This window comes from Suricata suricatta, chromosome 5, assembly GCF_006229205.1.
Source record: "Suricata suricatta isolate VVHF042 chromosome 5, meerkat_22Aug2017_6uvM2_HiC, whole genome shotgun sequence".
Taxonomy (NCBI): domain Eukaryota; kingdom Metazoa; phylum Chordata; class Mammalia; order Carnivora; family Herpestidae; genus Suricata; species Suricata suricatta.
The window spans coordinates 67,778,395-67,794,954 of NC_043704.1; the positions used below are offsets into that span (position 1 = coordinate 67,778,395).

Sequence of the window (16,560 nt, forward strand, 5' to 3'; positions counted from 1 at the left end):
CCACAACCTTGACTGGAAGGTTCACTGGACCGAATCTGCCTATCTATGAAAAACAAAGCTAAACAAAACATTAAAACCAAAGAATTTATGCAAAGTGCTCAATTTTATTTCAGTTTTGAGATCCATGCTTCTTATTAGCATCAGAACTTTCATGTTTTTATTTTTCAATTTTATAAGATAGTAAGGGTAGAATGCAAACAACTTTACACAACTGCAAAACTATCCCTGTATGAGTAGAGCCTGTAAAACTGCAGACACGGGGGACTGTCAGCTGTCGGGCAGTGCCATCATGCTGTAGCTCAGATGGCTTATGGATCAGCTACTGCATGGAGGTTGCTATAGAAAAGGTGGGTTTTTCTGTGAGGGATATCAATGAATTACACACAAAGGGTGAGCTGAATAAAAGTCTAATGTACAAAAGCTACAGTCATGTATTGGATTTTTAACTAATGCTTTTTACCACTAACGTGTCTTACTTAGGGGTGTCGAAAGCAATTTTTGAAGGTGCTGGACCAGATGTGGAAAATGAATGTGCTGTACTAGGTATGGTCACATGTTACTTTTGGCTACAGTCTACTGCAGATTAAAGGGCTGGGATACTCTAACAGGACCTATGGGAGAAGTAAGTGTTGAGTGCTTTGGAAAAAAGTCGATTCCCTGGGAGAGCAGATACTGATGGTATAACTTTATGGCGGTAAGGAAGAGGTTCTTTCTCCCACTATCCCACCTGTCTCTTTGTGACTATTAAAAAGAACTAGGTCCCAACAATCCAGGCTCAACCCTTTACTGAAGGCCCTTGGGCGTGCCATCTAATCTTTAAGAGCTTTGTTTCCCTCATCTGTAAGTATGATAATGGTAAACTTACAGAGTATGGTAATGGCTGTCTTACCATGGTTGTGAGGATCAGGATGATGAATGTGAAAAGTATGTAAACTGCAAAGTGCTGTATAAATTATCTTTCACTTTTCCCAACCTTGTTCTACTTCCTATAGCCCAACATCTACCTGCTATAAAGGAATGTGGAGCCCGGGTGGGTCTGAGGTGTTTCCTGACACCAACTATTCTCCCATTCTAACACTATGTACCTGTAGAGTTAGCATTGGATCCTGCAAGGTAAAGGGCTCAGTCCCACAAGACTCCCCCACAAGTCCCAGGGGCCACGTGTACTTCTTACTCATCCCCTATAAATTTAGGCATCCACAAAAACCCCTTCTCAGGTTTGACAGTACCCTAGAATGACTCATAGAACTCAAGAAAACACGTTTCTTACATTATTCAGTTTACTATAAAGGATACAACTCAAGAACGGCCATATGGAAGAGACGCAAAGGGGAAGGTATACAGGAAGGGACGTCGAGCTTCCATGCCCTCTCCAGATACACCACCCTCCCAGCACCCAGATGTGTTTACCAACCAAGAAATTCCCAAATCCTGTTATTTAGCAGTTTTTAAGGAGGTTTCATTATGTAGGCGTGATTAATTAAAATCATTGGATTTGTGATATAGGTCCGCAGAGGTCAGGGGGTGGGGCTCTGACTATGGCTTGGTCTTTCCGGAGATGAGCCCCGATTCTGAAGCTATCTAGCCCCACAGCCCTCAAGGGTCATCTCATTCACTTACAAAAGACTTGTTACTCAGGAGATTCCAAAGTGTTCTAGGAACTCTGAGCCAAGAACCACGAACAAAGATCAAATATTTGTTTTTTATTATATCACAGTGGAGAACCTGTAAGAGTGATGATAAGCTATCCTTCGAAGCCAGGACTCATGCCTTGACAAGGAGACTGTTAGTTATGAGTGTGATTTAAAGAAATCACAAGGTCCCACGTTTGACAAACAGTCCCACAACTGACTTGCTTTTGTGCCTGAAACTCTTATCTTGATAGCTCTCCTCTGATTAAGACGTTTTCTCTGGAATGAATATATTCCTGGAGAGGAGTCAGAGGAAGGGAGTACTGATCACTAACATGAGGATGTTAGCAGGAATCTGTGGGCTGGAAAAGCTAGCTGTGCCTTGGAAGGCAGAAGCAGAGGATGAAGTGGGATATTGAAAAAGCTGGAAACTGAGGCTGGTTGGGATAGGATAGCAATTGGGACACCCGGGGGCAACCGGGAGTGCCTGGGCAGGGTGGAGTGGGCAAGGGTCCACTCTCCTCCTCCTGTGTTTGCCAGAGGCTCGCCTTTTTCAAGTACTTACAAGTGCCTTAAAATAAGCTCTGGTGATTTCCAGGTGTTCAAGAGCTCTCAGGGTCCAGAGAGAGGGAGGAGTTTTCATTCACACCTCCACACCACTGAATGCATTGCTTTTGTCTCCTAGATAAATTAATCTAGCTAAATGAGCACACAAATTGCTCTTCTGGACATCAGCTTGGGGGTTAAGAGCTCTGGACACTGACTGCTCAGGTTCAAATCGCAGGCAACCTTTGCTATGGACCTTACCTCTCTGAGCCTCTGTTTAATCTGTGAAAGAAGGAAACAGTACCTGCCTGATAGCCTTCTTTTGAGGACTGAGTGGATTAATGCAAGTACATTGCTTCCAAAAAGCACCCCAAATATTCAACAATGTAGTTGTTGAGTAAAAGAATCCTGCATACCAGTCAGGAAGGCTAACATTAACAATTCAGGCCACAAACAGATGTTGGCAAGGATGAGGAGAAAGGGGATCTCTTTTGCACTGCTGGTGGGAACACAAACTGGTGCAGCCACTCTGGAGAACAGTATGGAGTTTCCTCAAAAAATTAAACTATAACTCCCCTATGACCCAGCAATTGCACTACTAGGTATTTATCCAAAAAATAGGGGTGTGCTGTTTTGAAGAGACACATACATCCTGATGTTTGTAGCAGCACTATGGACAATAGCCAAAGTATGGAAAGAGCTCAGATGTCCATAGACACATGAATGGATAAAGAAGATGCGGTACACACACACACACACACACACACACACACACAAAATGGAATATTATTCCACAATCTAAAAGAAAGAAATCTTGCCATTTGCAATAACGTGGCTGGAACTAAAGGGTATTATGCTAAGTGAAATTAGTCAGAGAGAGACAAATATTATATGACTTCACTCATATGTGGAATTTAAGTTAAAGAACAGATGAACATAGGAAAAGGGAGGCAAAACTAAAATAAAAACAGGGAGGGAGACAAAACATAAGAGACTCTTAAATACAGAGAACAAACAGAGGGTTGTTGGAGGGGCTGTGGGAGGGGGATGGGCTAAATGGGTCAGGGGCATCAGGGAGGACACTTTTTTGGGGTGAGCACTGGGCATAATACAAAGGGGATGAATCACTGGACTCTATTTGGGAAATCATTATTGCACTATGTGTTAATTAACTTGATTAAAATTTAAAAAATAAATAAATAAAACTGGAGGAAAAAAAGGATCCTGGTTGTAAAGGAAATGAGCCTGTCACAGTCCCAGTTTGGGAAGCCAGCTAGGTGGAAGGAGGCTGGACTTGGTCAGGAATCATTCTAGCTTTTCTGATGTCAGCTGTTTTCATTTCTCCGTGATCATCATGTTGCTTCCTGTAAGTAACGTGCTTTGTGTTTCCTTCCTTCTTTTGTTCCAGCTGCACAGCCTCACGGAGATTTCATAATTACACAAGGTGGATACTTAATGTGCAAGATAATAATTCATGTTTTTGGGGAAAATGATGTCAGGAGAACAGTTTCCACCGTTCTAGAAGAGTGTGAGCAGAGGAAGTACACTTCTGTTTCCCTTCCAGCCATCGGAACAGGTTTGTAGCCTCTCATCACTCAGAGATTCTGAATAATCCAGATTCCTTTAGATTTAGGCTCACTGTTCGTGAACTCTGTGGTGAGTCCATGAGTCCAGGCAACAACAGGGGTGTTAAACCAGAGTAGGCAATCTTTCAGACCCCGAGGGCCATCTTTGGGGCCTTGCCTCTCTCATACATCTTTATTCTTAATTGTATGCTCCCTAAGTATCTTTCCATGTTCAGTCCTTAACTTGATGGTTTTCTTACTGTTCATTTTTTATTCCTTTGGGTGATAATTTGCTCATATTATATCAGTTGCCTTTTCTGCACTGACTCTCAGACCAGCATTTCTCCTTCTCCCAGATCTCCTGGGAGATTTCAGTTACCAGAAACTTTATATCAGAATCCAAATTCATCATCATCATCATCATCCTTTGCAGACAGTCACTTTTCTTGCAGTGTCATTTCCTGGTTTCCTCCTTCAGGGGTGCCGTGATGCTCCCAGCTGTCCTGCACCCTGCGTCTTTGTGCCCCCAGACTGCACAGTCAGCACATTCTACTAAATCTTCCAGGGGCTGTTCCTTTCCAACCTTCCTTTTCCTTTCCAAAACCTTAACACCTCCTCCATCGGGTTTACGGCAGCATCTCCCACTGGCTCCTCATTGGCACATTCACTATATTGAAACGCTGTTTCCCAGACCCACTGCAAGTTCCTAGGAATAAAATCAGTGAGAAGAATGCAGTTGCCATCCTTTAAGCAACAAGTTCAGGTCCATCCTTCTCACAGTTTTGAGGAACACTTTCCACCCCGTCTCCATCATAACATACTGTAATTTGCCCTCAGTTGAAGGTGACACTAATGGCCCATCCCTTGATTCATTCGTGCTCAGTTAAACAGGCTTTTTATTTATTTATTTATTTTAATATTTATTTATTTTTGAGAGACAGAGAGAGACCGAGCATGAATAGGGGAGGGGCAGGGAGAGAGAGGGAGACATAGAGCCTGAAACAGGCTCCAGCTCTGAGCTGTCAGCAAGAGCCTGATGCGGGGCTTGAACTCATGGACTGCGAGATCATGACCTGAGCTGAAGTTGGATGCTTAACTGAGTAACCCAAGCACCCCTACACAGGCCTTTTTAAAATGGACTGGGAGGGCCCTAATAAAGCCATCATATGGTTGTATGACTTAGTAAAGCTTCAAAAGTAAGGCATTTTAACCATTGTGGGTTAGGATCACCATTTCTTCCCACTTTGACTCCTCAGACCTTCCCTGGCACTGGGCATTGGAGAGGTTGCAAGCATTTTTGGAATATAGTTAAGGAAAAGTTGAGAATATGATTTTCAACATTTTAAATTTATACTTTATTGTGATTTTCTTTTTTAGTGTAAATATTCACTTGTATGCCCAATTTTATATTTTTATTTTATTTTTTTTCTTTTTCTGAGATGTATGTTTCAAATCCTACAAACTCTGGACCCATCCCTGACTCCTAGTTTTCCCATCCTGCAGATAAGAACTTGAAGTATTAAAGCACAAGGTCATATAACTAGTAAGCAATGTAACTAGGTTCAAACCCAGGAAACCTGGTCTGTACATTGCAACAATTACACTTTTTAATGTTATGTGATTTTTATTCCTCTTATGCTCTTAATTACTGTATTCTTAGCTGCCACATTCTTATCTCGCTTAGCGGTTACCTTCAATTATCATCCCAATTTTATAGATGAGTAAGCTGAAGCTTGAAGGTGCTGTGTACCCCCTGCCAAATTCATATGCTGAAGCCCTGATCCCTGTACCTCAGAATGTGACTATTGGAGATAGGGTCTTCCAGAGGTAATTTGGTTAAAGTGAAGTCATTAGGGTTCTCCCTCATCCAGTATGACTGGTGTCCTTGCTAGGAGACCAGAGCACCCATAGGTACAGAGGGAGGAGCACATGAAGACACGGGGAGACCACCTTCTACGAGCCTCAGAGAGAAGCCTCGGAAGAAGCCACTCTTCCCAGCACCTTGATATCAGACTTCTGGCTCCAGAATTGTGAGAAAAGGAACTTCTGCTGCTTAAGCCACCAGTCATGACAATTTGTTATGGCATCCCTAGCAAACTAATAGATGAGGGATCAAATGACTTCCTCAGATCACACAGCCAATCAGTGGAGAGCCAGGACATAGACCCAGATCTTCTGTACCCCAATCACCTGCTCCTTTCTCTGTGCTGCCAGATCCCCTCTGTCAGAGACCACCAGGAGCACACACTGTAAGGAACCATGCAGCATCTCCCCAAGGGGCTGTTAAGGAATCATTTAGGGATGTGAGCTTGTGTTGGGTGACTTTCTGGAAGTCTTAGGTTAGTGGGGTTTTGCTCTGGATTGGACACTTGAAGGAAGCAGACGTAGTTCTACACCAGGGTATCTTACCTGGAAGGGGAGAGAGGTGTGGCCAAAGCAACGATTATAAATGAGGCAGCACTGGCTCATATTACTCAGGATGGGGAGTGTTTGGCCATCTTTGTGGTTTAGCTGGTGTTCATGTTTTGATCTGTGGTCAGACATGATTATTCAGTGGCGGTTTTTGACTTAACTTATCACAGCGACAGAGTGGTTACCTTTGATCATGTTCTATGTTTGAGTTCAGCCAGAGACACCAGTGCCCAGCTATGAGCGTCAGATCTGTTTCTGGCTGTTAGGGGCTGCTTTCTTCTTTCTGAGCACCAAAAACTGCATTTGCCTTCACTTGAATAACACCGTTAAAGCTTCTTTTTGTCACTTAAAAATTTTTTTTTTCAGGCAATGCCGGAAAAAACCCAGTGGAAGTTGCTGATGACATGATCAGTGCTATTGTAGACTTCGCATGGAAACATTCCACCCCATCATTACAGAAAGTTAAAATTGTCATCTTTCTGTCTGAACTGCTAGATGTATTCTATGACAACATGAAAAAGAGAGACAATCTCATGTTACTCGCCTTTCAGCCCACATTCTTCGAGATTCCATGTAAGATGTTCTTCTTTAAAAAGATCATGTGGTTCTCTCATATCACTTAGCAAACATTTAGATATTAAGGCTCAGCATTTTATCAGTTTTAGGATTTTATAGACAGCCTCCTATAATATGTGGGAAAAGTGCAAGAACTATGGAACACAGCCTCCTGTCAGCTAATTATTCTTCTGAGGGGCAAAATAAATCCTGGGAAACAGGAATAGCAAAGGAAGGACCAGGAGGAGGATGGAAGTGAAAAGCAGAAAGAGGAGGATAAGCTTTGAAATTCTCAGCCAGTTATCTCATTACATACTTATTGATTAGTATTGACCCTCAGTGCCCCTTGTAGCTGTGAACCAGTGGACCAATACTGGTTTATTGATTCTCCACAGCTAGACAAGTTAGCCTGAGAATAGACGCAGATGGAAGAAGGGAGTGGTCTGCGTCATTTGGTTTTGCTACTTTATAAGCCGGCAGATTTCCAGTTGCTTCTCTGTAAGGTGTGTGTTTATGCATTATGTTTAAGTATCTGTGCTGACTTGCTCCCCTGTCCCCCATTTTGTGGCTTCTGTGACTGCCTAGGAAAACAGCCTCTTCTTGTGATCACTATTTTGGTTCATTTTGAGCACTCACTCATAGAGCACTGTGAGTTTTAGTAGTGATGAAGTATACCTATCATCAGGAGCCTCCCTAAACTGCAAATTGTTGTCTGACACTACCAGTAGGAATTTCAGTTCTCTTTACACCTATTTTCTCTCTTTTTAAAATATTTTTTTAATGTTTATTTATTTTTGAGAGAGGGGCAGAGCACTAGCAGGGGAAGAGCAGAGACAGAGAGGAAGACACAGAATCTGAAACAGGCTGCAGGCTCTGAGCTGTCAGCACAGAGCCCGATATGGGGCTCAAACTTGGGAAATAGGAATAAAGAGATCATGACTTGAGCTAAAGTTGGACACATAAGCTACTGAGCTGCCCAGGCACCCTTCTTACACCTATTTTCTGACAATTGTTCTTCTCAATGTGCTTCCATATACAGCACATGAAAGAATTACACACACAAACACACACACATACACACTAGAAATGAAAACAATAGTTGGATCTGTTAATACTTTGCAATAACAAATAATAGAAAATCCAATTTAAACAGGCTTATGCAAAAAAATGGAATTAATTGACTCACATGACTTTAAAGTTGACACATATCTGACTTCAGGTCCAGTTTGATCCAGGTGCTCATATTATATACTCTAGACCCTGGCTTTCTTCATCTTTCACTCTCTTGTCAGCTGTGTTGTCTTTATGCTCAGGTTTCACATGGTGAAAGATGGCTGCTAGCAGCTTCAGGCTCACATTCCTAAATGGTCAGGTCCAATAGGAAAGGGTATATCCTGTGGAAGTATACACACTTATCATCAGGAACATGATGTCTGGGAACAGAGGTGTTCACATAAAGCTGAAATTACTTCTGATTGAATCATCTTTGGTTATGCTTACAGCTAGGGAGTTGGAATTGCACTAATTAGCAATACAGAGTGATATGCTCTATTCTTGAACTGAAGGGGATCACTCTCTGAAGCAATGGGAAGAGCTGTTCACCAAAGGAAATTCAGGACGCTTTTACCAGAAAGGAGGGGGGAAAGGGTGCTGGGTAGTTTAAAATTATACATACCTATTAGGGTATCTAGGGATATATAAATTAGCATTCCCCCCACTTTGGTCTTTGTAGAGGAAAATTTGTATTTAAATACAAGAGCAGTAAGTCATTATCAGTAAAGTAAAAAATTAAGTGAGACTGATTCATCCATTCCCTGCCTACACTGAGAATTTGAATTGACTTATGAAATTTAAAAAATAGACAGGAAAGTTAAAGAGACAAGCAAACAAAAGATAACTAAAATGAGCAGACCAGTGACCCTATGGCACTGGGGGCAAAAACAAACAAAAACAGAACTGTCTTACCTAATCTTTGTTGTTAGATGAAAGTAATAATGCAGATAAAGTGTCAGATAAAAGGAAGTTTGTTGGCAGACACAAACTTGAATTTTAGTAAGAATTTATCATGTGGACTTCTTTAAAAAAGAACTTACAGAGGACAACTTAGAGTTTCATTGGAGCAGATGGTCCACAATTGCTTTTCCAATGCACATTAAAACTATTCATTGATTCAGAGTTTTACTAAGCACCAGCTGAATTTCAGACACTAGAGACATGGACTTGAGAGTCGTGGAAGTAGGTGGGAGTTGAAGCCATTGAGTGTGGATTTTTTTGGATTATCCATGGAGACTGAAGGTGGAAAGAGGGAAGGCTGAACGCAGAGTCAGGATTCTGGGTGTATAATCCCCCCTCCACCTGTGGAGAGGAAACTAAGGCGGGTGCACAAGGAGAGGTGCAGGGGGCATTTATCCCAAACATCAGGAGTGGGGAAGTAGAGTGACATTTATCTTTTAAAAGAGATTTATAGGAAAAGCACTTGGGAACGTCCCTGGTACATGGTAAACTCTTAGAGAAAGGCAGCCATCGTGTTATTTCCCATGAAGCACTGGGCTGCAAGTCAGTGGAACACAGTGCTGTTCCTTCTTTGGATGGCAGCCTTCCATGTAACATTGGATGTGTGAATATTCAGCTTTTCTCCAACTAGGTTCTCTCATCTCTAAATTGTCCAGCCAGAGTCATCTTTTGTCCACAGAGTAAGTACCACAGTTTGGTGTGGTTTAAGTGTGTGATTTAAATTGTACCTCTCAAGAAAATACCCTTGGGGTGCCTAGGTGGCTCAGTCAGTTAAGCGTTGGACTTCAGCTCAGGTCATGATCTCACGGTTGTGGATTCAGGTCCCGCATCAGGCTCTGCACTGACAGCCCAGAGCCTGGAGCCCGATTTGGATTCTGTGTCTCCCCTTCTCTCTGCCCCTCCCCTACTCATGCTCTGTCTCTTTCTGTTTCTCAATAATAAATATGTGTTAAAAAAAAAAAAAGAAAAGAAAATACCCTTGTTTTAAACTTTACTCCTTCTTTAGTATACCTCTGGGATGTAGGAAAGATCAAACTTAATTGTTTTTTTAAGAATAAAAACCATGTTGGCATTCCCTACAAGTGCTTTCACACCCTACATTATATTTCAAACTTGAAACAATCCCAGGAGATGATAAATAGAACTGATTTTATCGGTTCCATTTTGCAAAAGAGAACATGAAAAGTCACTCAGACATGGTATTACTTGTTCCACGCCTTATGGCTGGTCACAGATTGAGGCTGATCAGGTCTTCTGATTCCAAGCCCTGGTATTTTCTGCTCTGCAACCCGATGCCATGAAAGGAAGAGAGAGCCCAAAGAAAAACTTCCTTTACTTCCCAGGATTCCTTGCTGTATTCAGAGAAAAGAATGTAGCAGGTCCAAGAGGCCTCTAAGACCTAAGACTAGACATGATTAGGCCAAAAGATCTGGAGGGAGTGGACTGTGGGAGAAAGGAAAGAATTTAATTTGCTGAAACAACATACACTGTTGTTTACCTGTTTAAAATGGAATTTGAAAAGAGCTTCTAGGTTAGGGTTTGATGCTTCTTTTTGTCATCAGAACTTCATTCCCTGGATGGACTCGCTAAACAGGAAGAGAGTTCCTGGCCTGTGTATTATATCTTTCACTAAAAGTGAGCAAATCCTGGCTTTGTTTGTAAAGAGAAATCCTTTGCCCTTTATCTGTGGTATTGTGCCATTTTCTGACATTTTCTTCTCTAATACAGTCTGTCCATATTTTTATTAGTCACGCCATCTCAGCAGCTTGATGTGTAGCTTCAGTGTATTAGAAGGTTCTGGAAGCCATTGGGAAACAAAGGAAAATTTTGAGCATCATCACCTTATATGAAAGTTTTCACTTAGTATTTCCACTATTTCTTTATATAGTGCTTTCTCTATTTAGTGTAGAAGACAGGGTACAGAACAACGTGTTTTAAGTAACTTTGGCAAGGTACATGTTTCAAAAGAAAAATAATAAAGAACTACACTAAATAAAACTCATAAACATGAAAACATCAATAAATTGGCTTTCGTGTTTATACATCAGTTTCTTATGGAATTAATTCCATATTGCTCTCTAGGGAAATTATAATTTCAAGCTATGGTGAACCTAAGTTTACCTAAATATTTTAGCTAGGCATTAATATATGTCATGTCAGTGTCAGAACCATTCACTCCAGCTGTGTTTGGCACACTGAGGATGAAAAAAAAAGCAACTATTTGAGGGTTATTTTTCTTCAAAGACCAGGATTAGATGGATGAGAAACAAGAGCATAGGAAGTTCGGTGATTTTCAGTGGTCCCTGGAAATGGATATTGTGTTTTCACCAAATGTTGACTTTCCAGGTAATATTCCTGAAACCTGGACTGACATGAATCAGCAGCTATCCTGTGTGATCGAGCTACAACCTGGACAGTCAGAATATGGCAATGTAAAGGACAAGTTCTCTGAGACCTGTTTTTCTTACGAAATAGAGAAGGTAACATTCTGCTAAAAAATTATTTCTTTTAAATATCAAAGAACTAACATAAAAGCCATCTTTTTAAAATAACACTCTTCCTTCCTTTATACCTTACTAGATTTATTTTAATTTGACTCACTCAAGCTCCTAGACTTCAAATCTCATGGTTCATTCATTAGCAGTAATGAAGGAGACTCTCAAAAGTGACATATATATGTTTGGATATTTTCACTTACAAGTGACAAACAAACTCATCCAAACTGGCTAAACAGGAAGAAATGTATTTGAAATTCATGCAAAGTCCAGAAGTAGGATGGTGTTTGGAACAGTCGAAACCAGTGACTCAGTGATGTCATGGATCCAGTTTCTCCGGCTTTGTCAGCTTCATCTGAAGGCTGGATTCCCTTCCTAATCATGGGATGGCTGCTGGTGGCAATCAGGGGGGTTTTATACCCTCCACTCACATACCACGGAAAGGTTACAACCACCGGATAAGAGTCCCAGACTTTGTGTTGAATGTATCACTCCAACCAGTCTGTGTTGGGAGAGTGCTACATGCTGATTGGCTTGTACCTCCGCTATCAGATGCCATCATTGTGTGATCCCATCATAAGATTATCCAGATTCGTTAAACCTAATTAGACTCCACCTGAGAACTGTAGGTGAGGCCCACTCCCCCCAAAAGGAATTGAGGTACAATGGGGATGAAGTGGAATGGATGTTCAGAGATTCCCACAACATCCATTATGCTGCATAAAAATTTTAGCCAGTACAGGAATTTATTAGAAGGTCATTATCATACCATGTATATCAGAGTAGGGTGTGGAAATTGATATTTCCATCCTAGTCTTTAAAAAATCTAGCTACTACTTCCATAAAACTGTGTACTTAACCATATTATAGCAGTTAAGAAATTGTGGTTTCACAAGCTTTCACATGCCTGACTGCCCCATTAGACAGTGGGCTTCTTAAAGTAGGAGTTGCATCCCTAGTGCCTAGCACGGTGCCTAGCATACTGTAGGACACAATACCTACTAAATGAACTTAACTCCTGAGAAAGAAAGAGAATCACAAGAGAGTCCTGCAGAAAGGAGAGAATTTAAAGGAGGAGATGCTTCATTGATGTTAAAAGCTGTTGAGAGAACAAGAACCTCGTTCAGTTGTGTTTACCCAGCATCTCCAACTTTCTTGGCTCTTATCCTTCTATCTTATCCATTTTGAAACACCTCAACTTTGGATTAATTCCATAGCCTACTTTCTCTCCTTCTGCCCCTGTATAAAATCATTATTATTTCATGGTCCCCAACTGCTGCTGGACTGTCAGGTGTCTGAAGTCCTTTACTGCTCCCTCCAGTCAACTCCCTCATGCATTCTCCACCGCAAAACTTCAACACTCTCCTTGAGGTCTTCATCTCTCTCAAAACAACTTTCCCTCCTTTTATTACTTGGCTTCTCCTCAACATCTGCTACAGGTTACCACTCCCTTCTTCTTATTTATGTATTTATTTTAAATTATTTACTGAAATTGAGGAATAACTGACATATATTAGTTTCAGGTATATAACATGATTTGATATTTATATATATTGTAAAATGATTACTATGATAAGTCTAGCTAACATCCATCATCATACATAGTTATGAAAAAAATTTTTTCTTGTGATGAGAACTTTTCAGATCTACTCTCTTAGCAACTTTCAAATATGCAATTCAGTATTATTAACATAGTCACCATTCTGTGCATTTCATCCTCATGTCTTATTTCTTTTATAACTAGAAATTTGTACCTTTTGGTCCTCTTTACTCATGTTATCTACCCCCCAGCCCCTGCCACTGACAACAATTAATCTATTTCCGTATCTCTGAGCTTCAGTTTGTTTTTTGTGGGTTTTATTTGTTTTAGATTCCACATAAAAGTGAAACCATATGGTATTTGTCTTTGTCTGACTTATTTCATTTGGCATAATACACTCAAGATCTATGGCAAGATTTTATGCTTTTTAATGGCTGAATAGTATTCCATTATGTGTGTGTGTGTGTGTGTGTGTGTGTGTGTGTGTGTGTGTGTGTATAATGGAATACACACACATATATACACACATATATATAGTAAAGTCCTATATATAGAATATACATATATGATTCAAGTATATATGTATATATAATAGAATTATATATATATATAAATATATAATGGAATACTATTATGGAATATATATATATCACATCTTCATTATCCATTCATCTATCAATAGACACTTAGGTTGATCCCATATCTTGACTATTATGAATGCTGCTGCAGTGAACATGGAGGTACACTCGATTCTTCTTGAATGCTCTTCTTTTGTTTCTAGAACATCATTCTTTCAGATTTCCTCCTCTCTCCCTGGACCTAGATTATCTGGATCCTCTTATGCTTTTGTACCCATGTGTGTTCTCCTAAACCACCCCTTATCACTCTGGGAGGTAGTAATTTTTTTTTCTTGTGTTTCTCCCCCACTAGACTAAAAGTTTCTTGAGGGCAGAGATACAACACAGTGCTTGATTCATAGTAGATGCTCAATAGATGATTACTGAATGCATGTTAAATTCATTTTCTAGAAGGAAGTAGGACCACAGAGAATGATATTTTGAAAAAAATTTCAAGAAAGGCAAAATTTCAAGGAGGGGATTATTTACAGTTTGAAATGTTATTAGGGTCTAGAGAGAATTAGTCATTAGGTTAGGCAGTTATGAGTTGATTTGTGACCATAATTAGAGCAATGCAAGAGAACTGTTACTGGAAGAAGCCAATGGAATGGGTTTAGAGATCAGAGGGAGTTAAGGAAATCATTACTGAATGATGATACATTTTTGAGGAGGGATTTGAATGTTAGTGAATCTCCAGAAATTTCAGGTAAACATTTTTATATAAGTTTTTAAGTTCTGTTATATAAGATAGATAATAATCAGCACTATTACAATGTATAGGTACTCTTAACCTAGCATTTTTCCAAAGGTGGAAAACTACCTACTCTGAATTTGCTGTGTATTTGCATTTGCTTTTTCTTTTCCTTAAGTCCTCCTCTTATCTTCTTCTCCAAATTGCTTTTTTAAAATCCACAACAAACACAAATTCTGAGCTATAAAATCATTTTCAAAATGCTTTACTTTTTTGTCACTTGCAGATAGAGAGGATACAGAATGTATGGCTCTGGAGAAGCTACCAGATAAAGAAAAAGCACATGGACACCAAGAATGGCCATACAGATAATGAGAGAATCCTATTTCATGGGACAGTTGCAGACTCAGTGGCATATGTCAATCAGCATGGCTTTAATCGCAGCTATGCTGGGAAGAATGGTAAGGAGTGAGTCATCTGGCTGATCAGAATGAGGCGAATGATAGTTGTAGCGTTGACTATTCACACCCAAGCAGTGTAGGACCATATATGGCAGCTATACTGTCATCACCAGGATAAAGCTCATTGTGTTTCATCAGAAAGGAGGTTGGCAACCTTCTGAGGAGAGATGGAGTAAATTTTAGAAATGATGAAAAGTGGTTTTGGTGGGCAAGAATTGTATTAAAAAATTTGTGTGTCAGATTTGGGCATAGTTCTACATGCTGTGATAATTTTATGTTCTTACGAAGGCTTTTGTATTTCTCTTTACAGGGGCAACCTATGGACAAGGAACTTATTTTGCTGTTGATGCCTGTTATTCTGCTAATGATGCATATTCCAGACCAGACAGTAATGGGAGAAAGCATATTTATGTTGTACGAGTACTTACAGGAACCTACACAACTGGATATGCAGGATTAGTTACCCCTCCATCAAAGGACCCTGACAATCCCACAGATCTGTTTGACTCTGTCACAGATGATATACAACATCCAAAGCTATTTGTGGTATTCTCTGATAATCAAGCTTACCCAGAATATCTCATAACATTTAGGTGTTAAAAAATAGGTGTGTGTGTGTGTGTGTGTGTGTGTGTGTGTGTGTGTGTGTGAGTGTGTGTGTGTTTATCTCACAGAGATGATTTACTCATCTATTCAAAAACAATTTATAGGGTTTTTGTCTTTGCCCTTGGCTTGCTTTTATAGATAAAAATTTGTCTGTTAGGTGCTAAAATGCTGAAAACAGCTTTTTAAAAATGCTCTGTTGCAATTTGTAGCATACCTCTTTTCTGAGCATATTGATGGGTGGAAGCTAAGAAATGTAGAAAACACAATTATAGCTACAACTATTTACAGATACCAAGTCTGTAGGAGAACTAATATCACATTACTTTTTTCTAGCAGAGAAGAAATAAGATGGATCACTTTAAAACCAAGATGTTGTTCTTACAGAACATGTTAAGACATCTAACTGTGTTGAGCACAACTGTACTATTAAATGAATAGGCTACTATTGTGAATTTGTAATAGTTGTGAATTTTGCCTCCTTAAGAATACTTATCAGCAATAGCTCAGGTTTAATGGCTGAATCAAAGGATATTACCTCAAATCTGTTGTGGAATAAACCAGGTAAAAATGTGTTGTACCATTATCTAATGCTACATAACAAATTACTACAAAAGTTAGTGACTTTTTGGGTAAGGTATTCAGGCATGGCTTAGCTGGGTCATTCTGATCTAGGGTCTCTTGACTCAGGAGGTTGAGTCAAGATGTCGGCAGGAGATGCAGTCATCTGAAGGCTTGACTGGGGCTGGAAGATCTGCTTCTAAGGCGAAGCACTCAAACAGCTAGCCAGTTTTTGCTGGTTGTTGGCAGGAGTCCTCTCCTTTCTTGACTGCTTGCAGCTAGCTTACTCCACAGGCAGCAATTCAGGAGAGAGAAAGGAAGAAGCCATGATGTCTTTTATGATCTAGCCTCTGAAGTCATACTTCATCTTTTCCACAGTATCCTATTAGTTACATAGATCGGCTCACTCAGTGTAAGAGGGAATTACACAAGGGTACGGACACCATAGGCAGGAATCACTGGGGACCATCTTAGAGGCTATATAAATGAGTGAATGACTAATACCTTGATAAAATGTTAGCAGTTAGTCCATCTCTTCTTTCTCTATCACCTTCTCCCACTCCCAGGGCCAAAAGCCCTTAAGCATCTGCTTGACCACTTCTAACATTCCACATCTTGAGAACATTCCATTGTGAGACAGTTCCAATTGTTGGAAAACTCTTATTTACATTGAATTCAATCTGTTCTGTGTCTATTGCCTGCTGATCACTCTCCAACCTTCTGGAGGACACAGTACATATCTCGTTCCTTCTACAGATGGTGGCCCTTCAGATTCATCTCTTCCCTCTATTACATTAGAGGTAAATTCTTGAAATGTTTAGAAGCTTATTTATCTTGAAACACCACTTTTTAAGAGTTGAAGACTATTAA

General features: G+C 40.1%; 1 protein-coding gene and 1 long non-coding RNA gene across 3 annotated transcripts in view; one reads left to right on the forward strand and one right to left on the reverse strand.

The window, feature by feature from the left end:
- Window positions 1-15,550, forward strand: part of PARP15 (poly(ADP-ribose) polymerase family member 15) — a 28,735-nt gene extending 13,185 nt beyond the window's left edge. The window contains exons 7-12 of the mRNA XM_029939434.1: window positions 481-543; window positions 3,586-3,753; window positions 6,521-6,727; window positions 11,069-11,202; window positions 14,352-14,526; window positions 14,837-15,550. Coding sequence (XP_029795294.1) covers window positions 481-543; window positions 3,586-3,753; window positions 6,521-6,727; window positions 11,069-11,202; window positions 14,352-14,526; window positions 14,837-15,126 — 1,037 coding nt within the window. The 3' untranslated portion in view covers window positions 15,127-15,550. The remainder of the gene's footprint in view (window positions 1-480; window positions 544-3,585; window positions 3,754-6,520; window positions 6,728-11,068; window positions 11,203-14,351; window positions 14,527-14,836) is intronic.
- LOC115291807 lies at window positions 1,740-16,305 on the reverse strand. 2 transcript variants are annotated; one of them, XR_003908682.1, is made up of 3 exons: window positions 16,195-16,305; window positions 7,896-8,103; window positions 1,740-1,927 (listed from the first exon to the last, which is right to left on the reverse strand). It is a non-coding gene; the product is annotated as an uncharacterized LOC115291807 (long non-coding RNA). The 2 variants fall into 2 exon arrangements; XR_003908681.1 differs by lacking the exon at window positions 1,740-1,927 and having other exon boundaries at window positions 7,865-8,103.
- Window positions 16,306-16,560: the final 255 nt, after the last annotated feature.